Below are 26,406 nucleotides of genomic sequence, written 5' to 3'. Positions count from 1 at the left end.
ATCATTTTGAAAACCAAATGTCATTTTAGAGTGTCTAAAATTTTGCCAAAGTCAAACACAGACAGGTTGCTGATGTTTTGCATGATTTTGACAGCGTGTAGGCGTTTGTCTGCAATATTTGATGATTAAGAACAATAAAAATATCCACTACTGGGTGTCTATGACTTCTATTTTCACTGCTGTTGTAGTGTACCCAAGTTTTCTATTCTGGCACTGTGGCTCCTTTTGTTATTGCTGCGCAGAAAAACAACATCAGGATCTGATTTTTGGTCCCTGCCCTGATGTTTGCCTCTGACTGGAGACTGAATATATTAGTCCCACCTTTTCCTTCCGCTTGCAATAGATAGCCTACCTGGAGGATTGCTATGGCAACAGGTTGCCAGTGGCGACGGGGTACCACTACATCCCTGCGTGCGCGCTGTCTGCGGGGATGAGCGGCGCGTCAGGACGAGGAGGAGGGAGACGAAAAAAACAGAGAAGCGAGCATCAAGACGGGGTGAGGTCTCAGTCAGCCAAGACAGAAAATCAACCACAGCGAGGCTTTTATTTTCTGCCATGAAGTGAGGAGCCCTGTCGTGCACGAGGACGCGTCTGATCGGTGTTTTTTGTTCCGGCAAAGAAAACAAGAATCGTCGGATCAGCGGGGATGGAGAGCCAGCGCTGACGGAGATCCCCGAGCTCCCTTGATAACAACAGGTTAGTGTTTACAGACTCGGAGCCTCTCACATGCACGTGAGAGGAAGGTTTTTAACACGTTATGGTCATGTGAGGGCTGATTTTGTGCTGGAAAGGTGGAAAAGGCGCCGTGAGACGCGCCGGAGAGGGAGAGCATCGTCTTTGGACGCGTTTTGATGCATCCACGTGTGCGTCAAAGAGTCCAGCTGCGGCTCAAACACCGGCTTGGCGTTTTAATGTAAGGAAGGCAACATTTACATAGCTGGTTACAGACACCAATGATCATATTTGGAGAATTCTGATTTCAATGGCGGATCTTGGTTTGGCGCTGACTTGGTGTCGAGAATTCCTGCGCTGATGCTGCGGGTGTGTCTACCTTTGATCACATCAGGATGCTTCAAACACAAGAAATGACCAACAGTGTCTGATTAGTAGTTAGAGCTGGAAGATTTGCACCAGAGCATCTGTCTGGATAGGTTTTATTTGCATGGAAATGCCCAATATTCACCCCCAAATTTTATGCAAAGCATAACACATGTTTGAAAATACCAGAATTAGAAACTTTGATATGATTCTGGTAAAAACCATAAAATACTGATACCTGTTTGACACCTCAGCAGCAAAAATAGAAGTCATAGACACTCAAAATTTAGTTTTTTTTTTTTGTTTTTAAGTAGCAAAAATTGCAGCCAAACTGCTTCATGCAGCCTAAATTGTACAAAAACATTGGCAACATATCCTTATATTGAGATTGCCTTGATTTCCCAAACTCTTATGGATACTAAAAATATCAAATCTGCATTATTTTTATGATCAGTAGTTTAAAAATGCGCAGAAGCTTAATGATGTTCAGTCATATTTTAATCAAGAGGAATAGAGCTCCGTCTAAATTGCACAAATGCATTGGCAACATTTGGAAAAGTGGGTGTAGCTGGAGAGGATCCAGGCTTTTAATACATATAGTTGTGTATTGTCTGCATTACACTGAAAGTCTATGGAGTGATTCCTCATGAAAAAGAATAGACATTATTTTGTATTTTTTATTTTGCATGCTATTTTCTATATTTTTACATGTTTTTATTCATATTTATACACAAAGAGATAGAGCAAAATAGCACATTTAGAAAATCAGGAGCTGGTCAGGATCAAGGGTTTGGATGAATGACATCATGTCGCCTGCATAGCAATGGAAACTAGATCAAAACTGCGATTTCATCTTCACTATCACTTGAACAATAACAACAACTCTGCACTATTGTATATACTTAATGTACATTCTCCCATAACGTTGCATATATGTGCTTTTACTTTCAGTTTACAATTTCTCTTTGCTTCTTAAAGCCTAATTTATGTTAAAGCTTAATTTATGTTGTAGATATGTATATATCTTTGTTTCACTTATTTAAGTTCTGGGGCTTTTTTGTACAAGAGAGCAAAAGTTACCGGAGTCAAATTCCCTGTATGTGCACACATACTTGGCCAATAAAGCTGATTCTGATTCTCATTCAGCTGAAATTGTGTGGGGATGCTGAGAGCTGAACTGTGGAAGAACTGTGAAAATAGCCAAAAAGCACAAAAATAGGTAAAAACAGCATAAAATGCCATAAAAGTAGCTGAAAATGGCAATTAGTAGCTAAAAATGGATAAAAAACAGCTAAAAGTAGCCAAAAAATAGCTAAAAAAATAGCCTAAGAATAGCTGAAAGTAGCCTTAAAATAGATTAGAATAGCATAATAAAAGCTGAAAATAGCCTGAAAGTACCTGAAAATGGCTGGAAAAGCATAGAAAAGCTTAAAAGTTTAAACGGTGTCGATACGACAAAGTATGAAGGCGGAGATAGCCGGCACGGAAGAGTAATAATAAAAGACAAAATGGCCGATGCAAGTATCAATAGTGTGGATGCTTACTCAGCATCCCAACTAATTAAGGACTAATTCCTCAAGATATCACCTTGTGGAAGCATAAAAAACCTGGCATTAATTTTTAATTACTTTTTGGTAAATTATCATTATTAACTTTCATTATTTTTATGATCCACAATAGGAACTGCACTGGAAAAACTGCACAAATATGTTGGCAACATTTGGACAAGCAGGTGAAGCTGGTCAGGATCAAGGGTTTGAAAGCATAATGTTCTGTATCACCTACATAGCAAAGAAATTAAGGACTAATTTCCCGAAATACACTATATTGCCAAAAATATTCACTCATCCATCCTAATAATTGAAATCAGGTGTTCCAATCACTTCCATGGCCACAGGTGTATAAAATCAAGCACCTAGGCATGCAGACTGTTGCTACAAACATTTGTGAAAGAATGGCTCGCTCTCAGGAGCTCAGTGAATTCCAGCGTGGTACTGTGATAGGATGCCACCTGTGCAACAAGTCCAGTGGTGAAATTTCCTCGCTCCTAAATATTCTACAGTCACCTGTCAGTGGTGTTATAACAAAATGGAAGCGATTGGGAACAACAGCAACTCAGCCACCAAGTGGTAGGCCACGTAAAATGATGGAGTGGGGTCAGCGGATGACCTCACAAATGCGCTTCTGGAAGAATGGTCAAAGATTCCCATAAACACACTCCTAAACCTTGTGGAAAGCCTTCCCATAAGAGTTGAAGCTGTTTTAGCTGCAAAGGGTGGACCGACGTCATATTAAACCTTATGGACTAAGAACGGGATGGGAACGCTTAATTTTTTTGTAAATGATCATTATTAAATTTCATAATTTTTATGATCCACAATAAGAAAAATGGAACAGAAACCTTATAATTTTAGTCATATTTTCACAAAAATTAGGTAGCACTGTAAAAATTGCACAAATGTGTTGGAAAAGTGGGTGTAACTGGTGATTATCAAAGGTTCAGATACATTTGGTTGTGTTTTGTCAGCATTACAAGGAAAATTTATGAACTGCCTTATCTTTATTTAACAAAGAGGAAACAAATGTAAAGTCATTTTTAACTATTTTTTGTACATCTTAATTATTTTTTTCACATTATTTAGATGATCAGTGGTGACAAGAAAAGAGAGGGAGCATAGTCAAAATTGTACTGATGGGTTGGAAAAGTAGGTGGAACCAGTAAGAGGCGAGGCTTTTTGATACGTATAGTCGTGTATCGTCTCAATGGGATTCTCCTGGTTAAATGAAGGTTAAATAAAAAATAAATTAAATAGTATTGTACTCCAATTTTGCTCATTTTTTTTAAATTGATGAAAACATTATGAAATTTTTTTTCAGATATAATGTCTTCCTAAAACACCCTGTGGGTCAGATTAAATCTGCTGTCTGGCTTGGATGTATGAAACACCCGATATAAAACAGTAAAGCTACACCATTACATAAGCATGAGTCCTTCATGAGTGTTTGTTGTAGAGTAATATGGAGAAACGTTCATCCTATCAGGATCCGGATGTTATCATTAATGTAGAAGAGTCAGTTTTTGAACCGGCTCGTTCATGAACGACACATCACTGCTATGGACTGATTCCTTGTTTTGAGGAAGCATATAGAAAACCTGGCATTATTTCTACCGTGCCTTTTAGAAAATTCTTCTCATTAATTTACTTATTTAAACATTTCTAAATGAATGATAGTACCAAAACAACAGAAACTTATGTGGAAAGCGTGTCGAACTGTTGAGGATAAAGGATTCTAATGCATATAGTTGTGTATCATCTGCATAGCAACGAAAATTCAAAACTGATTTCTCATAATTTCACCTTGAGGAAACGAATACAAGGCCTGGCGTTGTTTTAACTTAATGTTTTGGAAATTGTAGTCATTATTTTTTTTTTATCATTTTCCATTATTTTAATGGCGGAGGTAACAAAGGAACAGAAATTACATACTCTTTAATTGTGTTCTCACAAAAACAGAGAAAGCACTATCAAAATTAATTTCTTGGCTAGATTTGGAAAACAGAGGGAAACTGGTAAGGGTTGAGGGCTTTGATACATATAACTGTGTGTCATCTGCATAGCAATGTCAATTAATAGACTGACTCCTCATAGATCACCTTGAAGAAACACATTTAAAACCTGGCATATGTTTGTTTTGTTTTTTTTTACATCAACATATATTACTGTTAGAATTTTTTCATGATCAATGGCATCAAAAAATGCAGGAAAGTAATTATATTAAGTTCTTTTATAAAAACAGTAAATCAAATAAATTTTCAAAATTTGGATAATTGTGTGGGACTGATAAGGAGCGAGGGTATCGATACATTTAGCTGTGTATCGTCTGCATAACAACATCTAAGAGGTGATTTTTCATATTTTCGATTTAAGAAAGCATATATAAAGCATGGTATTGTTTTTCACTATATTTTTTTCCATTTCAATTACTTATTTTTCATTTTCTTACATTATTTTTTTTTCTTTTACAATTGATAGTAACAGAAGAACAGAAACATCATGTTTTCAGTCATATTTTCACACAAAAAGAAGAATCACTTTTTAAATTTTGTAGATTCCTTGGCAACTGTTTAAAAAGTGGGTGGAACTGGTAAGGACTGGGAGTTTAGATGCATTTAACTGTGTAGCGTCTGCAGGCCACCCATAAGGGGGATAAAGGTGGGAGCTTTTTGGGGCCCAGCCAAATGGAGGGCCTGTGGAGGTCAGGAAAAGCATGGTCCATTGTAAAGTTAATCTGCAATAGCTGTATTTTATATTTAACCTGAATAACAATCATTATAATATATATATAAGTTTATGCTGTAGTACAATGAAGCTTTTTAAAAATGTAACCCTCTTTTCCTAAAATAGAATTACTGTTTTGCTCTAACAATGTGGATAGGAACAATGACTAAACCATTTGACTTCATAACTTGGCCATTATATTTACAAATGTCAGAATACCAGAGAATAAAGTAGAAGAAATTGAAACAACTTTAAGGGGGGAAATAATTAATTACAAAATAAAAAAGAAAAAAAGACAAAATGGGTTAAAGTGGCAACAATTAGCAGAAAGAAGTGATGAAAAGTGGTTAAACAGAAAAAAAAGAAGCAAAAATGGGTGTAGAGTGGCTAAAGTAGTGGAAAATCGGTTAAAAAGTAGCAAAACTTAGTCAAAAAGTGGCTACATTTGGTTAAAAGAAGCAAAAACGGGTTTAATGTGGAAACAAATGTGGCAAAAATTAGTTGACCAGTTATGAAAGGTAGTAAGTGGCATTAATAAATAGATTATAACTAATCACTGTCATAGGGGCCCAGCCAGCTCTGTGGGCAGGCCTGATCGTCTGCATAGCAATAGAAATTCTTTGATTCCACATGGGTCAACTTAAAGAAGCACATTAAAAGCCCGGCAATATTACATTTACTTTATTTTCAATATTATTTATTTTTTACACCATTCTCATGATGAGTGGCATCAGAAAGTACAGATAAGTAATGATTTTAAGTTCTTTTTCCAGCAATGTAAAAGTTGTACAAATATTTTTGCAAAATTTGGAAAATGGTGGAACTAGTCAATGCATATATTTGTGTACTGTCTGCATAGCAATGGACATTTATGGACTAATTCCATTAATCCAGCACTACAGAAACATGTTATTTGGACATTAGTAACCAAAAAAGAGAGACAGCAATATCAAATTTGCATTAAGTGGAACTGGTGAGGAGCAGCCAGCTCCAACCACTTTTATAAATGATGCCAAAGTAATTTTGCAAGTAAGACATAGAGTTTTTATGCAGTTGTTAATATCTATAAAAGAAACAAACTGCCTGTTTTTAGCTGTCTAGGACTTCTAGTTTCATTGCTGTGGTATCAAATGCATCACAAATTATCTGATTTTAATTCTTCTAAATGAATTAAAATTAAGAAATGATAATTCCCCATTTAGAATAAATTCTCCTCCGATTAATAAACAGAATGTTGTTAGTGGTTCTGAATTTAATCTCTCTCCTGAGCAACAGGCCTGATATTCTTTTTCAGACTGTGTCAATATAAACCATATTGTTTTCCAATTGTATCCTCTCAGCCTGTACTGATATGTCTTAAAATAGACGTATCATCCAGTCCTTTTATTAGTATCATATTCTTATCAGTACAGATCTGCATTTTTATGAGATGCATATTTTTGCATACACTTAACTAGAATCGTGACATAATGTAATATGCCTAAATCAAGAAGTTATTCCATCATAATCTTCTGGTTTCCCTCTGTGTATTACATTTGCATAAAAACATCACGTCAAGATTAAAGAAGTTAGGCTTTTAATTCAACACCTTTAATTAATACAGAAACAACTGAAAAAGCTCAGAGCAGTCTTTTCTTACATTAAATCATCTTCTCATGTCCGCTCCGTCCTCTTAAGTCCTCTAAGATGGCTTACCTATTCCTCCCAAATCCGTCCTCGAAGAGAAATCCTTCAAAGACCAAATGATGCCAACCAGTTAAAAATAACAGAAATACATACGAAGCAGGATTTCTTCTTCTTTGCTTAAGGCTTCTCTTTTCTGTTCTTGTTATAAAGGGATTTGCGTTTTTTCTGTGTGGCTTATATGAAGCTGGATACCGTTTTACTTGATTTTTGTGAAAGAAGTATGGCGTCCCTGAGGAGAAGACACAAAGAAGAGGCTTGTTTTCATCACTGGCACACAAAATTTCAATCAACTTTCTTTTGATCTCTGTCTTATCTGGAGCTGATTATTGCAGACGGATAATTTCAGAGGAGACAAAAACTGCATTTTAAGATTTTTCTGTAGGATTTGTCTGAGATGAGAGCTGAGATGAAGCAGTTTATGTGATGTCTGGGACGGGGATATCTACTGGTCAAAAATTGTCCTTAAATAGAGATTCCCAGTCTTCTAATTTAATTCTACTTTTTAAAATATAGCTATTGAATCATGTTAAATCACAATTTCCACATTTTTTACTCAGTTTAACTGTATAATGTGCTCATAAAGTGGCATAAACAGACCAAAAACAGTGTGATTGATCAATTAGAGCGAGGAAAGTACCTACATTTGGAGATTTTAAAGTCAGATCAGGCATAAAAGAGGATATGAATAAAAGCAGTATGAGAGAGATTTCTTATGAATATTTATTGTCCTATGGGAAGGCTTTTATTATTTTTAATGGTTGTTTAAATATTTTGCTTTGAAACTATAATATCCATCCTCAGTTTGAACTGCATCTGATGACGAAAGATTTAAATGTGTTGGCTTCTAAAGACACAATCTCAATGATTGTGACTTACAGCTCACAAAAATCCACCGTCTTTAAATACTGGAAAAGCCCAGTTTACACACTCTGGCTCAGTTCACACAACCCCAATCATGAGGAAGACATCACTGATATCCTCCACAAGGAGGGTAAGCCACAGAAGGTCACTGCTGAAAGGGCAGGCTGTTCTCAGAGGCTGTATCAAAGAATATTTATCGAAAGTTGACTGGAAGGAAAAGTTTCAAAGAAAAGGAGCACAAGCAACAAGGATCAGCCTTGATCTGATTCAAGAACTAAGGAGTAGACTGAGGCTGGAGTCAGTGGATCAAGAGCCACCACACAGACAGGTCCAGGAGATGGACTACAACTGTCATGATCCAAGTGTTGAGCCAATCCTGAACCCCATATGTCATCAGCGTCCCACCTCTGCTAAGGAGAAAAAGAACTAGACCATTGATCAGTGGTCCAAAGTCCTGTTTTCAGATGAAACTAAATTATGAATTTCAATTGGAAATCAAGGTCCCAGAGTCTGGAGGAAGACCAGAGAGGGACAGAATCCAAGGTGCTGAAGACCAGTATGAAGTTTGCCATGTTGTCTGCTGCTGTTGGTCCATGGTTCTTTATCAAGTCCAGAATCAACACTGTCAGCTGTCTACCGGGAGATTTTAGAGGCGTTCAAGATTCATGGAGATACTGATTTCCTTTTCCAGCAGGACTTGGCACCCTTCCACAGTGAAGCCAAAACTACCAGAAACTGGTTTGCTGACCATGGACCTGAACCCCATAGAGAATCTGGAAAATGAGAGACACCAGACTCAACAATCCAGATAAGCTGAAGGTCGCTATCAGAGTAACTTAGGAGTCATAACACCCCAGCAGTGCCACGGACTGATCGCCGCCATGCAGCATCGCATAGATGCAGTATTTTGTGCAAAAGGAGCCCTAACCAATTACTGAGTGCATAAATGAGCATCATTTTCCAGAAAGTCAACATTTCTAGATTAAAGGTTTTTTTTTTGTTTGTTTTGTTTTTTGTTTTGTTTTGTTTTGTTTTTGGCTGATTTTTGGTGCTATTCTCATAATTTGAGAGTGTTTTTTTTTCTTTATTCTTGTGAGCTGTAAGCCATAATCTTCAACATTAAAATCTCAAAATATTTCACTTTGTAATGAGGAATCTAGATTTTGCAGAAGTTTCTTTTGTTGAATGACTAACAGGAAAATTACAAACTTCTCATGATATTCTAATTTCTTGAGATGCAAGTTTAAGTTCTGGTAAAATAAAAATCAAAAATGAAAATATTAATTTATTATAAATCTGGCTTTCAATTTAAACACATTAGTTGCAACAAGACTAAAGTCTAAAATTAAAGAATTTAATCATAGAAATCAGTTTAACTGCATTTAGGTGCACTGTTATTAAGCTACTGTAGCAGGAGAGCAGCTGTGTGTTACTCACTGTAGCATCGTCCTGCTCTCACAATGATGTAAAGACGTACATTACTGCTCACTTTATGATTGTGCAGACAGTCCAGTGGACAAGTCAAACATAATTCACACCTGTGATATCAAACATTAACTGTTCCATTAGATATTTTCATTTATTTGTCTATCTGTAATATGGTTTTTCAGTGGTTAAGCTAATGTTGTTACTTTCAATCTACCAGAAGTTTGTCATTTTCTTTCAGACAAAAGCAGTTTTTTATCCAAACAGGAAATTAAAAGGAAATTACAAAGTAAAAGCATAACAAACAACAGTTTTCTTTAGCTTAATTCTTAACCTTTAACTTTATCACTTAGAGAAAGCGACTAAATGTGAACTTTTAGAAAACATAATGGATCTCAGTGAGTCATTTTGTACATGCACTCCTGCAGATTTCTTAACAGTGTCTCCCAGTTCTGAGTCAGACCACAGACCACACTCATTTAAAATGGACATATGCAAAAACACGCCCTTCTTACTTATTTTGCACATACAGTTGAATATCTGGAGTTTACCAATCCACAACATGTGAAATAAGCCAATCCAGTCCTTTATTTGTGATCTGTTCATGCTTTAAACATGAACTTTATCTCCGCTTAAGGTCATGGAAACACACAGCTGTACTCGTGCTGGCACATCCCAGAGGGGTGGACTGGGAAGAGGCACATTTGCATGTAACCTTCAAGCCCTAAGCCACTTTAACCATTTAGTTTCACCCAGACTGATTGTCTTAAACTTGTAAAACATCAACCCTGTGGTGCACAGTCAGGCTCTACACATCCTGTTTTGTTAGCCTGAGCTTTAAGAATATGTGAGCTGCCACCTGAGTAAAAAAGAGGAGTTATGAGATTATAAAGACAAAGAAAAAAATAGACATGCATTAAAACTAAAGGATTTCATGTGACACACAGTAAACAATAATGAATTTTTATTGCACAAACTTTTTCTTCCATCTCCCACCAAAAAGTGGAAAAAAAAAATCACCAATCTAAAAGAAAAACGTCGTCCCTGAGAAGAAGACACAAAGCAGAGACTTGTTTTCATCACTGACACAAATTTCAATCATCTTTCTTCTGATCTCTCTTATCTAGAGCTGATTATTGCAGACGAATAACTTCAGAGGGGAAACAGCAGCATTTTAAGATTTTTCTGTAGCATTTGGCCGAGAAAAGAGCTAATTTGTCAGTGTGTGTGTGTTATGGGACTATAAAGACAAAAGAAAAACACTAAAAGGAATTAAAACTCAAAGTTTTTTTTTTTATGTGACACACAGTAACATTAATTACTTTATATTGCACAAACTTTTTCTCCCATCTCTCCGTGACCTAAAAGTCTTCAAAATATTTACGTTTACGTTGTCACAGCCTGACACAAACCATTCCAAAATACAAAACAGCACTTAGCATTAGCTGCTAGCAGCAGAAATTGTCAAAAATGGAATTTAAAACATAGAAAAAGATGTTTAATATCTTAGTTGCTGGTCCAGATTTAATCTTTAAAGACCCTGAAAAGTCATCCAAGTTCCAAGCTCTGGAGAAAAGCCTCTTTGAGGGTTTTGAAGGCATGGATAGCGTCATTAGAATGACACAATGGCTACCGTGTAGAGGAAATAAAGTAAGAGGCTACGATTTATGGTTCAATAGCTTTTTAACTTTTAATAAACTGTGCATCATCTTGTTTTATACAACAATACCAGTCTCAGAGGGACACACCAGAACTGACTGATCTGAGAAAGGCTGTTTAGGGTATACAGGGTCAAGAACCTCTGCTGCTAGATCCGTAAATGCATTTGACTAAAGCACGGCACAGCCTTTCTATTTATGACAGTGGTTCCCAATGTTATTTCCTTACCTATGGTACACGTATCTAAGAGAGACCCCCCACAGACAAGACTCCTTAGATGTAATGTTATACAGAACTGTCAAAATCGATATCAGTTTTACTTTTTTCATTGAAAAATCCCAACATAACAGACCCAAACACACTTAGTCTGACCTAAAGATTACTGTATAAACGATCCATTTAGTGTGTCCTTTTAAAGCACACAAAGCCTTTGGTGCCCAAACTGGGGTGCCAGGGAACCAATCATTTAGACCAGTGGTTCCCAGCTTATTTCCTTAGGGTCTCCCTACTCATTTAAGGAAAGGTAGCGCTTCCTCCAAAGACCCACTTAGGAAAATTACACATCAGTTATAATTGTTTTCATTGACAAAATTCCAACATAAATGACTAACATATCCTTGCTGTTGGCTAAAGATCTATATATAAACTGTCAATTTTTACGACAGCATATTACGGCTACTATCGAAAAAAAAATCAAGAGGATCTGTAAATTTTCAAGAAACAACTTGAAAGTTGTTTACAAGAAGAAAACGGATTTTTCACTTAGCAGTCTTAAATGTATGTGAACTAAAACTTCTAGTTTTGGGGGTTATAAAGCTAAAAAATGTTAAAGTCAAGCACTAGATTCAGCTGGGTTTCTTGTAAAAATTTGACTTTACATTGTTGTAAAAGTATCATTTTACAAACTTAAAATCTTCAAGTTTTTAAATGTCAAAATATAAGACTTTTTAAAGACCCTGTAAAGTGAAAATAACTCTGTATTTAGGTTTGTTGTATGATAGGTCACTGTGTTATGAACCCCAAGGTCAAATTTCAGTCAAATAAAACATCTCTAAGCTTATAAAATTAAGCTCCAAAATAATGAAAAATGAGGCAGTAAAATCTGCTCCAGGATGGTGTGGGCGTGTCTGTTGAGTGAGCTGAAGCCACGCCCACTCAGGAGACATTTCATCATTACCCTGCCTCTTGACTTTTTGCTGACCTACGAAGAAGAGACAAAGTCTGTTTTCTGGCTCAAATCTCTGTTATGATGCTTTAAATGATCGATAGACCACTGTGGCTGATAGATTTGGCAAATTTACCTCACAATGAACAGAAGAAACAGCATCTAACTGACTGTTAACTTTCAATAAAGGCAGTGACATCAGCTAACGACAGACTGGACTGAGATGAACTGCTCTGTGATTTTATATTGTAGTGTTAGAAGGGCAGGATCATTCCCAACTGTGGGCTCATGACATCATGAGCCCACATATTGGCCCCGCCCAAATTTAACCAAGCCAGGAAAGAGGTGAAAAACTTTCTAATGGTCTAAATCCAGAATTCAGTCACATGAAGATCTCAGTGTTTTCACATGTTTACAGTAACCATATTCAACATATCTAGAGTGTTAAGACAAAAATAATGGATTTCACTATACGCCATCATACATTATATTCTTTATCATGATTTGAAAGAAGGTATGCACATCGAAGTCTGACCGCCTATCTTGGATGCACCCCCTAGGGGTCCCCGGACCTCAGGTTGGGAAACACACACATTTAGCCCATAGGGGTCTGAATAAATGATTTAAAGAGGTATGATCTGCCACTTTTAACAGTAAATAAATGCCATAAATTCATCTCTTTAACATAATTTGATTCATAAATCAACACATTGGTAAAACCTTTGAAATGCAGAATAGATGACTTAAAAAAAAATACATTATTATGTAATTAATCACCTGCAGGAACTCAGCAACTGATCACAGTTCTAAGATCAGTTATTTTAACAGCCCTAGTGGTGAAGAAAGTGAAGAAAATTTAAAAATCTATTTGATGACTTTTCATTGTTATTTATTAAAGATTACAGCTGCAAATTGCCATTCAACCTTGCACTAAATTACAATAAAGGGCATTTAATATTGTGAAATTCTGTACAAAATACTGAAAAATGGAGTCTTAAAATCCCCATGAGCAGTTTCATCTCATTTCCCATGATGCATTTTGACACACAAACATCCCCACAGTTAAAACCAACCTTCAACAAAATCCACTTCATTTCTAAATTTGGCTGGATATTGTTATCACAAACACTTTTCTTCAATTTGACTCTCCTCTCCTCGCCACAGCAGCCGTCACTGATCCCTCGCTAGAAATAACTCCTAAAATCAGACATATCTGGGCTGCTTTTGTCACTCGGAGGCTTTCTCTGGGCTGCAAAGGCAATTATATCCCCCTAAAATATGGCCGCTGCAGAATTAAGTCCACAAATAGATCAATAAGTTGACCTTTTTAGAGAGGGGAGGTCTTGTTTAAAAAGCGGCCAGTGTTTCTCCCTCTGAGGCCGTCACCAGAAGCTTAAATGTCTCTCTGCGTGAAGCCGTCGAGAGGAGCTCCAAACTCGGAGCTTTTAGTCACAAAGCTGCTGATGTTTAAATGTTGTGAGTCTTTGAAGTTACATAACCTGCTAACAAACGCCAGCATGATTCCTGACCTTAAGTCCTCATCTGCAGTAACCTTACTGCGTCCTAGCATGAGGGCAAAAAGCTGAAATTATGATTTGACAGTAAATGTCATAGAACACAATGGAAAGCTGCTTTTTTTTTTTTTTTTCCACCGGAGAGGGTAATGAATCAGCGCTGTGAAATATCATGTTTGAGTTTTAAGTATGATGGATTACAGGCTGCTGATCAGCCAGGCAGGACTGAAGCCTGCTCCCTGTCTGTCTCTCTCCTGAGATACTCTTCTCCTTCCCGTCTCGTCACTCATAACATCCATCGCCCCTCCCCAGCGATCGTCGCTCTGTGTGACGGCTCTTCACGCTCACGGGAGCAGAACTAAAGGACACAACTCAAAAAAGATTAGAGTTTTGGTCATGCAAATATTCTTTAGATTGCAACTGAGAATCGAGTCGAGGTTTTATGGATCTGAAAAAGATGAGAGGTGCCCCGAGCTGAATGTTCTGTCAGTAGAAGAAAAGCCAGGTCAGTACTCTCCAACATCATGGCTGTAGTTCAAGTTTAATTATGAGATTTTACCTGCCAAAAAAACCCTCCAAAGATCTGGTGACACAGCAGCGTGGCTCTATTGGAGTCTGATAAAACAAGTAACACAAGGCACGAGCCAGTCACAGATCTTATCAGCAAATTTAACTATCAGGGTTTTTATCCGTCAGTGTCTCATGATTTGATTCATTCTGATTTTAATTCTCAGTGTCACGACTTGATTAAAAATTAATTTTTGATTAAAACCAATACCACATTCTTAATATATTCTCTATTTGTTTAAAAGAGGTGCCTAATTCAAGATGTCCTCCAGTCAACTCTGCAGTAAAAGGCTGAATATGATTAGAGACAAAGGGAGGATGGCTGGCTACTCAAAGTGACTCAAGGGGGAGAACTGTAAAACAAAGTTGGGGGAAATAATGCCCTATATAAAGGAGGAACGCAGGGATTTATGCAAATAAAAGTGAGAAATGAAATTCTTTAAAGACCCTGTAAAGTGAAATCCAAAGTTTGTGTCTTAACACTCCTGATATGTTGGAATATGGTTGCTGTAAACATGTGAAAACACTGAGATCTACATGTGACTGAATTCTGGATTTAGACTGTGAGAAAGTTTTTCACCTCTTCCTGGCTGAGTTTAATGTGGGCAAGGCCAATGTGTGGGCTCAAAGCATAGACTGTAGAAAGAATTGGCAGACCCTGTGTGACGTCAGTCGTCTGCTTACAACAGGCGGACTCAAATGGCTCTTGAAGCCAATCCGTGGAGGCTTCCACATTGAAATCACGGTCTCAGCCAAACTTTGGATCAACCTAACAGCCCGCCCACTAAGCGTGACTTCCTGTCAGCCTGCTAGCAGGCATTCTGGTTGGCAGAAACAGAGCCTCTGCCTGCCGAGCTATCTGTCAGTCAAATGAGACACACCAATCAGCTTTGATCCCAAATATAATCCAAACGATCGTGGTACAAAAAAATTCAACCCCCGTACAGTGGGAGCACAATAAGACACTAGATAATGAGACACGTTCGGTGTTTTGAACCAGGCTGTAAACCAGTTTATTTCTAGTGTAAAAACCGGCAGTTTAACATGTGTGCAGAAGAGACTTCTGGTGTTTCTGCAGCCAGCCTCAAGTGGACACTCGCAGTATAGCATTTTTTTGCATTTCTGCATTGGCTTCATTTTTCAGGGCCGGAGGTTGCCGCTTGGCTCAAAGACCACAGTGGGGAATGACCCCTCCCCTCTGTCACTACAATATACAGAGAGAGTTCATCTCAGTCCAGTCTGTTGTTAGCTGATGTCACTGCCTTTATTAACAGTCAGTTAGATGCTGTTTTTTTAATCATTGTGAGGTAAATTTTCCAAATCTATCAGCCACAGTTGTCTATGGATCATTTAAAGCATCATAACAGAGATTCGAGCCAGAAAACAGACTTGTCTCTTCTTCTAAGGCAGTGGTTCCCAACCTTTTCCAACTCAGGGCCCACTTTTAAGTTTCAAAAATTTTTCTCAGAGCACTTTTTTTTTTATTGAAGATTGAACATAAAGGACCGAACTGAATACAGGAGAAACATGTTGGAAGCTCCACAGTCGCAAACACAGCTGTAAAATGTTGCAGCACCTTCAGTATTACAGTTTTCAAGGAGCTCTCCACACAATAACCTCTAGATAACAACAAAAGTTACAATCTCTTATTTGCTTGTCACATGTCTAATACTTGAAGGAAAAACAAAACAAAATAATGAAAAGAATATTTTAACATTTTTAATATCCTTTTAAATGTAACTGAGTTTTAACATTTAAAGGTGCAGTGTGTAGAAGTTGGCAGCATATTGCCGAACAGAAACGGTGTAAATGGGATGTAATGTTCATATATTTATGTGAAGCATGTTGAAATAAGTGTACAATCATCCCCTTAAAACTTTCATTTTCTTTTTACAAAATTAGAAAAAAGCGTTTTAAATTTAATTTTAAATTTTGGGTCGCGCTCACAGAGGCTGACATAACGAACCGCCATGTTGTCTACGGCAACGTTTTGTGGACAGAAAGAGTGAAACGCGATTTTTAAATATGATCCTGCCCACCAGTCCTGAAATCTACTTGGAAGGCAGGCCGAGAAGAAGATCGACCTATAATCTATAAAAATAATGAATGAATACAAAAATGAATGAATAAACCCTCACCTGGTCACTGCTGTAAATGATGTCCGGCTCACGATCCACACACACACACACACACACACAAATGCTACTATTTTGGAAAAGATTTGGCGGCCCACTTGCAATACCAGCCCACAAGTTGGGAATCACTGTTCTAAGGCCAACAAAAGGTCAAGAGGCAGACTAGGCGTGAGTGCTTTCCTCAATTCAGATTGTTATATTATTTAAATCTGAGAGGATTGTATTTCTCCTGATTGGGCGTGGCTTCAGCTCATTCGACAGACACGCCCACACTATCCTGGAGCAGATTTTACTGCCTCTTTTCATGATTTTGAAGCTTAGTTTGATAAAATTAGAAAAGTTTTATTTGACTGAAATTTGAACCAGGGGTTCATAACACAGTGACCTTTCATACAACAAACCTAAACATGGATCTATTTTCACTTTACAGGGTCTTTAAGTTTGGCATTCCCCCCCACTCAACATGAGCACTCTCTCCCCATAGGCAGGATCTCTTTAACTGAGTCAGGAACTTCACTCATGGTGCAAAAGGGTTTAAAGCCCAAAGGCATTCTGGGATAACCCTGCAGAATAAGGGATGATAGTCAAATAATTTGAGTACAATGGAAAAAAAAAAAAAAAATCACCTAAATTGTTTGTGTACTTTTACTTCAGGGTAGACAGTTGTCGGGTAAGGCCGGCCACACACTACAGGATTTTAAGCCTGATTTGAGGCAACATTTTTCCCACCCTTTTCAATCGTGGGGGCATATTCTGAGTGGACCCTCATGTTTGATATTTACGATTCTAGATCGTAGTGCCTCTGACCGCTTACCCACAACAACCAACAAGAGCAAGCAGATGGGGCAGGGTCACTAGCTGGATCATACGTTCTATCGGCGCTCTCAACCATAAACACAACTGTGCCTTCATTCTAGCCAGGATCTTATCCTGAGTCTTCCCCTTGTTGTATGATTTTTGCTGCACCTTTAATGCATGCCTGTTGTGGAGGGACAGCAAGATGAAATAGACAGACGTCCATGTTTGTTCATTTTGTTTTTTCCTGATGTCCCGTGATCACTGAGGTCATGGGCAGGTCAGCAGGTGTGTGTTCTCCGGTGATCTGACAGTCTAGTGTGTTCGTTCAGAGGATTAAAGATGAAAAATTGTTTTCGAAATTGTTTTAGATTTGAAAATCGTCTAGTTTGTGGCCGGCCTGACTTGATACCTTAACCAATCAGTTAAGATCTGTGTGAACAGTGTTTGTCATATTGGTGCAGAATCTTGTTTAAAATTATCAGAAAAAATGCACTGGTCATCAAAAACTTGCATATGACAAATGACTCCAATCCAAATGCCTTCACCTCTTGTGACGCTGTAGACGCGCTAACAAAGGCGATGGATGTTTTTTTTTTAAATGCCCGATCAGAATTGGCTTGCAGATTGGTGAAGTGATGCTGTGTGTTAGCAGCTGTGGGCTGTCGTTCCTCTCATTTGATTTCAAAGATAAGATAAGCCTTTATTGATCCCCCGTTGATGTGAGCGTGGGCTTTTTAATTCAGCCTGAAATTGATCCCCTAATTTTCAAACTTTATACAGGGAATGCATCAGATCCGGCTCATGACCTGCGAATAAACCGAAGGTCAAGGGTAATATAGATTTAAGCCCAAGGCATAACAATTTCAGAAACCTAGAAAGGAACTTTGAGAACATCATCATGAGTAAATCGTAATATTCTATAAGCTGATTAGAACAATGGTTCTGTTTTTGTGTTTTAAAAAAAGTAAAGCCTAAGTGAATGCCAGCCTTTTTCAGGCCTTGACAGATGATTCTAAAGAAACAAGAACAGCTCATGTTTCCTGAAAAGACAAATGATCAGACCAGACAACAGCCGTGTCTTAATTAGAGATGTTAAATAATGGACCGTCCTGCTGTCTGACTTTACTCCAGCTTTGTTTATGGAAAGACAAGCCAACTGGAGGTCTTCTCCATATTCACTCTATTTGTCCTCTTTGTGCCAGACAGTAATCCTCACAGAAAGCTGCAAGCTGCTCCCTCTGTTCAAACTCTGCTTTTTTTCACACCGTGATGACTGAAGTCACGATGTGAGATTGGTTTCATGAGAAAATGGTCTCTGATGCCCAGCGAGTATAACAGACCAACAAATTAACCTAACCACCTGTAGGGCCTGCGTGCTGTGGGACGAGTTACTGTCTCTTCCTCATTTTTGTCTCTGAGCTGGTCATGAGCAGCACCAACACAAGCAGCCTGACACCCGACCATAAGAACAGCCTAAATATTAGGACCTTAATACTGTCATATACCGTTAAAGCTTTTTTGGAAGAAGGTGGGGTAAAAGCAGCACTGAGCTTGAATATAGCCTGCAAAATGTTTACTTTGACAGAGTCGATGCCCCTTTTTAGCTCATCAGCCTTCATAAAGCCACGGTATGTACTACATCAGCTTCTCATACTGTAGATGCATCTCTGCCGTGTGAGGAAAATATTGAGCCGTTGTTAGATATTACACGATTCTTCACTGTCAGTGGAGCCAGTTGATAACTCAAACTTTTGCTGAAGCGGGACAAGAAAACAGCAGTTATCTTCTCCTCCAGAATACTTTCACTGTGGTTCTTTGCTCTTCTTTTAATAAAGAAATGTCCAGTTTTGATCAGACTGCCACTATAGCATCCATGCTAATCTCTTCACCAGCAATCATAGTTAACAAGCTTGCAGTTGCTTCAACTAAACCCAGCCAAAGCTGCAGCCTCATTTCCCTCAATCGACAGAGATTGGTGCGGTCATTCTCCATGTGGGTTTAAGTGTTTCAGGTTGAACACTTCCTTAACTGTGCCGTCATGGACAATGGCACTGTTAGAGAAATTTCCAGTATTCCTGGCATTTCTACTTCAAGGTCAAGATGTACTGTCAGGATACCAGACTCCAGGCGTCTCTCCTCTTCTCTTTGATTGATAGTCTAAACCAGTGGTTTTCAATCTATTTTTGCCCAAAACACCCTTAAGATCAAGCCAGAATTTCAAGGCAAACCAAAATTAGTTTGCCACGCAGTCAAGCACTGCTATATAATTAATATCAGCTGATCTTATGCAAGCCTTCATCAGCAAAATAATCACACTCATGCTGCCATATTTAAACTGCTCTTACCTGGCTATGCTTTGCTGCTCCCTCTCCAAGCAACCTTTTACAACCCTCCTCCACCCCAGCTCCACCGTCACAGAACAACCACATAAGAGTAACAGCAATAAGTGCAAATTTAAAATTGCCAATAAAGAAAAACTATTTATGACCACAATCACGTGTGTGTCTTGACAAAGTGGTCCTGACCGAGCCGAAGTTATTGAATAGTTGCAGTATGGTTGTACGGATTGCTACAGCTCACCAAGACTTGCCACATCATTTTTGAGTTGTGGTTCTGGGGCGTCTTGGATGTGTTGCTAATTATGTCATACTTCAAAAGTGTTTGTTGTTCCCAACATGCTTGGGTTTTGACAATGAACTATGACATTGCAGTCTGAAATCAGGCTGAATTCATGGAGTCTGAGCCGGCCTTAAAGGACGGATCTGCCTGATGACTGACATGGAATCAAGTAAATCCACTAGCCTTACAAGGTTATCAGTGTATTTCAAACTTTGACAGTTTAATTTAGTATGATTTCAGTTCTTCAGACATACTTTTTTAAAGCCCAGTTTTAGTTAGATTAACACAATAATCTAACTTTTTTAACTGCATGTAAATGTAGTAAAGAGATGCCTGTCATGGCAAAAAATGACAGAATGAGCCAGAGAATAACCACTGGCAGTCACAAGGATGTACTAAAAGAGAAGAGCTATCAAAATACAGATGTTATGTGCTAAATAGAATATTACCAACCTTTCAAACTGTGAATAAAAGAAAGAAAGAAAAATCTTGTGAAAGAAAATCTTGTGAAAGAAAATCTTGTGCGACGTTGAGTCCCAGAAGGGGTGACTGGGAAGTAAGATTAGGAATCTATTGGAGAAACATCAGCAGACATGGATTACAATCCTGTCTGGACAAGTGGTGTTAGAAAGTGCTCTGATATGGTCTGTTTCCATAAAGCAGTCCAGTTTGGGACAGTACAGTTTGTCCCGGTTTAGCCAGGTCAATTCTGACCTTGCTTGTGTTTCCAGCGCTGATGTCGATCCAGCCTCGGTTTGGTTAGCAAACTCTGGGTTTACAATGTGCTTTGATATGTGCAAACAGAAGAACAAAGCAACAAAACCTAAATAAAGGACAAAGAAGAGAACAAATGACACCCGATAACATCAGCAGAATCCAGAACACTTAAAGAATTGAACCAAAAATATGATCAAGATAATCATTCAACATTGAAATACATGAAAACCCAGACGTCATATGACGCCATGCAAACTAAGACATCACAGGACATCATCAGAGTGCAGACATCTACACAACTAAGACATCATGGGCATCATGAGCCAAGACACTGACATCAAGTACCATAAAAACAATAGGAACCCAGGAAATGCATTTTGCTTGTTTATGCAGCCGATGTCCCTCCAACCTAGCCAGTTGCAATAGGAAATCTGTCTCTTTCTAGAGAGTTGGACCATTTGGCTCGGCTCAGTAATAAGATCCACTTATTTAGTTCCCAAACAGCTCTTTCTTTGGTACCAGTTCGGCTTTTTAAATGTGCATTTAATAAAAACAAAAATGGGAAAATAGAAACTCATATAAAAGAGTCGTTCATGGAACTGGCTCGTTCATGAACAGCACAATCTTTATCACTCGCCCCACCAGAATTATTTGCATATAATATATCACCATTAAAGCTGTTAAAAAGGCACTGCTAGCCTCTTATCTCAGTACAAGACTCCTTGAGGCCCTGCCTCCCTTCACCTGGCTAGACATGTAGTAGGCCGTCTGCAGGACTAAGCTGATCACCTACCATACCAATGTATGTTGAGATTTTCTGGTGCTAACTGCAGTGTGCAGGTTCACCTAACCCCATCTGACTATCACATCATCGGGATCACATGCAGTCTTCATTGTTCTGTTTGTGTGCCTGCCTCGTTAATGTAACCTTGTCTAAGAGGAGAAATGCATTTGTTCTCATTCGTGCCAATCTTTAACATCAGACTGCGACACTGACTAGCTCCCCTGGCAGATTGGGTGAATATAAATGTCATTATTATGTGAAAGGGTTGATGTTCTATGAATAGCAGGCTGGGATTTAATGACGCCTTTGACGTTTTTACAATAAGATCAGTGTACTAAACATCCAAACTGCCGATCAAAATCCCCTGAGCAGCAGAAATTCAAGGCCAAAGGAGTCCCTAGAGTCTGTTTTACTCACTGAACAGCTTTCGCCTGCAGCTCCAAAAATAATCTCATCCGAGAGCCGCTTTGTTCTGGCCTGCATGAGACACATTTTGTTTTGTTCCTTTTCTCTATTTTTATCTTGAGATTTGAGATGTTTCTTCGACTGCATTAATAATGTTTGTTTGCTCTTTCATCTGTCAAAGCAGAGAGGACAAAATCTCCAGTAAAAATCCGTCTGTTTGGATTCTTTCACAGGTCTTAACCCCCCTGCGCCTCAATCTTCCATTTAGAAAAATCTTCAAGCAACGGACTGAGACCTGGAGCCGAGACGATCAAGCATGGATGTGCCCAGGATGGCAGAGGGCCTCTTCAGCAGCACACTGTCCTCGTCGGGCGGCGGCCATCACGTGCCTTCGTACCTGACGTTGGAGCAGAAGGCGGCCTTCGTCTTCGTGCTGCTGCTCTTCATCTTCCTGGCCCTGCTCATCGTGCGCTGTTTCCGCATCCTACTGGACCCGTACCGCAGCATGCCCTCGTCCAACTGGACTGACCACACCGAGAAAGACACGTTCGATTACCGCATAGTTTGAGGAGCGCACACAATGAGGAACAAAAAAAAGACTGAGTAGATATGAAAAAGCATTTTGGCCCTAAGACACAATGACTGCTGATTCACCAGGAGAGCGTTCAGAAAATCTTCTGAAACACGAGAGTGGGAAGAAATTCGATGGCGGTTCATCGCCGTCAAAATGAACGCCAACCATCAGCTTCTCCCTGCCAAATCAGAAAATTCTCAACTACACTAAGACAACCAGAACTATGCTATAAAGATGAATTTATCAGCCCACCAACAACCATGACCCTCAGTCCAAGTGATGCACCGGAGCCGGCTACGGTTACCCATAATCCCCTTTCCCTGCCATCTCGTGGACTACCTCATTCCTCCTCCATCTCATGTGTGAAAGACTTTCGTGACATCTCTCACAGGGTCGCATATCTTTTCAAATCCAACACAGTTGGATAAAAACAGAGTTTACATCGTTCATGTTTACGTCTTTCTCTTTTTTATCGATAATGTAGACAATCAGTGTTTGAATTAGTTTGTCAGAAAATAATCAGAGTAAATAGTCGAGGTCGTTGAGATATTACGTTCCAAGCGTCTTTGTCTTTTTCTGTGGACAAACACCAGAGACTTTAAAGGCGTTAAACGTTCAGGCAAAGATGAAATAAATGCCTTATGTCATTGTGAGATACTCCATGGTGGTTGTTTCTTTTAAGACAGTGAGGTAAGGCCTCGTTTCCACTTATGCATAAGTCAGGAGTCAACCCTTTTAGTCCTACTGGAGCTCTATGATATCCAATGTGCCTGCAAAACTCCCTCTGTTATATTTCAGTGTGTCTCAAGTACACAAAAACTCAATGAAGATAAAAGAATTGAACATTAGCAGGGGATTTTGAAGAAAGCTCTTTACTTTGATGCGCTGTCTGTTGATTGTCAAGTGAGTTTATGTGATTTAAAAGAACTTTTTTAGTTTTACCACATCATAAATCTGAGTTTTGTTAAGCTGACTGCACACTAGATGGCTTTAAACCCAAGTATAGGCCAGATTAGCCCCAGCGTAATCATGGGGTGTGTCCGGATTTAAAGCTTGTTGCATATTTGTCCAAATCATCCTCAAGAATATGCCCTAGATAAGATTATCTTTTAACTGCTCCCAGGGCCTCACTAATTCTGAATTGTAAATTTCCAGCATGTTTCATATTCTAGCCTGGACTTACCCAGTAAGAACACCCAAAATAACCAAAAAGAGCAGGCAGACATGATGACATCACCTACACATATGCTATCACAATTTTCTGCCAGGCTTTCTTAATCATTTTGGATTTTTTATTTTAGCAACTGTAATGCACACCAGGACAGCTACCTGAGGATTTCAGTCATCCTCCATGTTTGTTTCCCTTCTAGAGTAATGCTTAGTCATGAGTGTCTGTGGGAGCTGTAGCTGGCCTTATTCTTTTAAGATATGATGATAATTTATGAAGACAGAATGACTTCATACATATCAAGCTTATAAATGCAGATTGTTCTGACATTTAAAGGAATTATCAGGAAAAAAAACAAGTAAGGAATATGATGGTAGAGCACAGTCATACAACCTATTCAGTCATTCATGTCTTTTTAATGTCTTTTAACATCTTTACTTGTGGATTTTGGCTACAGACAAACGGTTTTCCCTGGTAGCACTAACTTTCAGTACAGACCCAAAATAATCCACCCTTTTCAGTGTTCAGATTCTGATCGCAAAAATGCTTCTCGTACGCCAACCCGTCTTTTTAAGCATATAACATCCAGGCTGCTGCTTATGCTAGGACAGAATTCCTTCAAGTTTCTCTTTTTTCCTAACCTGACACGCCAGATGGAAGTGTTTCACACATCCATCTGGTAAACCTCCCATAGACAGCATTTGGGAAAGGGCAGAGCCTTTGACATAAAACTCGGAGGGTGATAGGATGAACGTTCTGTCTGTCACATCTTTATAGGCCAATCAGAGCAACAAAACACATTGTAGCCCAAAACTGAGGTGCACCACTACTGAAAACTCCATAGAGAACCGCATAACGATTTTTGAGCAAATTTTTGCCACCCAGAAAATCTAATTTTTGAGATTAAAAAGTTTACATTTACAAGACAACAAACTCAGGATTTTAAATTTAAAAAATGGATATTTACATGGAAAAAAAACATGAATTTTCTGAGTTTTTAAAGTCATAAATTTTAACATTACAAATTCAAACACTTTAACTATGTAAAATAAAAAATGTAAAAGAACAAAAATAGAAAACAGTTGGAATTTGACTTTTTGAATATATAATCTCAAAAATTCGTAAGTATTGGTTCACAATTATTTACAACTTTGAAAATAAAATAAAACACTTTTTTTTTTGCAAATTTGTAACTTTATAAAACAAAGAATTTTGATTTTTTTCTTAATTTTTTTTTTTTTTTATTGTTGAGTGGTCCTAGTACACTGTTATAATAATGAATAGTTTATTTATAGCTCTACTGAAGAACAAGTGCATGTAGGCCTGTTATGTTAGGATTGTGGCAATGAAAACAGATAAATCTGAGGTTTGATTTTTCAAATGGGGGGGCTTAGCTTTCTTTAGATACAAGTAGGCGGGCCCTAAGGAAAAAAAGTTTGGGAACCTCTGACTCAGCTGTTGAGAAGCACTCTGAAACTGAGGGATGCTGCCAGTGTCAAAAGTACCAGGCTCTTACCTGCAGCAGTATCTGCAGTTGGTCTTGTTTTATCTCTGTAATCCTCGAAACACATATTCAGAAGTACTTAGTGGCACAAAACAGACAAAAAAAAAAAGCCTGTCACCCATGACTACAGGTAGTTTTTATCATGAGGAAAAAAATGTACTGCATTGGATATAAGCAGGCATCATCTGCATATTTACGAATATTTGGACACCTGTCATATACCTGAGTGGAAACGAGGCAGAAGACTGGTACTAAAGAGGTATAGATAATCAAAAAGCAGGAAAACAGGGTGGAAAAGTTCCCTTTAATGTTCTGGAAAGGTTTGGACAGACAGATGCCAGCAGCGAGTAACTTTAACTGTTATGTGTGTGTGTGGGATTAAAAAAAAAAAAAAAAAAAGAGAAAACAATTTGTCCTTTCGGTCGTTGACGGACCCACAGTGTCCATGTCTTTAAATGTCCACAACCAAAAGAAGTATTCAAGAAAAAAGTTTACTGTGCTGTACCTTGTGCCTAATTTGAGAAAAAATTGATGTTTTAGGAAAAAGGAAAGGAAGTGGGTCCATATTTTTGTCTTTAAATGTAGTTTTTTTGTGTGTGTTTTGTGCCCATTAAAAAACAGCATTTTACTGCCTGCAGTTGGTATATTGACAGTTGGTATGCCAGATCTGCAGAGAGTTGATGACGAAGATGAGGCATCTTCACATCAAACCCTTTATGAACTGATGTTGTGGCTCTTTCGTTGGGCAAATTTTCAACTGTGCGCCTTATAGTGTAGATTGTTTACAGTATCGTAGGTAGCAGAGACACTGAAAATCAGCCAGTCACTGATGCGACTTTGTCTTTGCACTTCACAGAGATGTCATACAAACCACTCAAAAAGAAGAAGAAGAAAATATTCATTCTTTGTTCTTGTTCCTGCTGGGACAGGAAGTGAACTCTGATCCTTTCGATGAAAATGTGATGTTCTCGTGATCTGCTGTGGCCTTTTCCTACCTATTGCAGATGTTGTGCTGAGGTGACGTGTTTTCTATTTTGTTTTCCGGCATGTTATTTCTTGCAGAGTCCCGTCTCTGTGCATGATATATGGTGAAGTGCTTTAATCCTGATGTTGTAGCTGTGGGTCAGTTGCTCCAGCAGCTATTTCCTGTCTGTAATGAAACCTTTTTCGTTTCGATTTCTTTTTGCCTGGAGCCGCTGTTCTGTTCTGTTTTGTAATAAAAATGATCAGAGTGCACAACAGCCTTTTAAATGTGTTTTATTTAGCACATAAGTAATGGTTGTGGCCACTATGATGCAACCCAATGGTTTCTCAACTGCTTTTTTTAAGACAATGCTTTGGAATCCTTGTATTGGTTCCTTGAAGCCAGAGGAGGCGACTAGAGAGGGTCCTGCTAAAGAGGAGCAGGAGGTCAGTAATAGCAAACAGCAAATTGAAGTAAATGCAATAGTGCATAAAGCTGTAGATCCCTTAAAGACCCTGTACAGTGGAAAATAAGGTTTAGGTT

At 38.4% G+C, this 26,406-nt stretch overlaps 1 protein-coding gene across 1 annotated transcript; it reads left to right on the top strand.

Moving 5' to 3' along the window:
• The first annotated feature begins 509 nt into the window (after positions 1-509).
• Positions 510-26,086, top strand: LOC121513908 (cortexin-3). Its single transcript, XM_041793931.1, has 2 exons — positions 510-696; positions 21,887-26,086. Exon 2 carries the CDS (start codon positions 21,970-21,972, stop codon positions 22,219-22,221), a length of 252 nt encoding a protein of 83 aa, XP_041649865.1. The 5' UTR covers positions 510-696; positions 21,887-21,969; the 3' UTR covers positions 22,222-26,086.
• The last annotated feature ends 320 nt before the right edge of the window (positions 26,087-26,406 follow it).

Source organism: Cheilinus undulatus, linkage group 8 (assembly GCF_018320785.1).
Source record: "Cheilinus undulatus linkage group 8, ASM1832078v1, whole genome shotgun sequence".
Taxonomy (NCBI): Eukaryota; Metazoa; Chordata; class Actinopteri; order Labriformes; family Labridae; genus Cheilinus; species Cheilinus undulatus.
The sequence above is the reverse complement of the archived record's forward strand: the minus strand, read 5'-3'. Positions and strand labels throughout refer to the sequence as shown.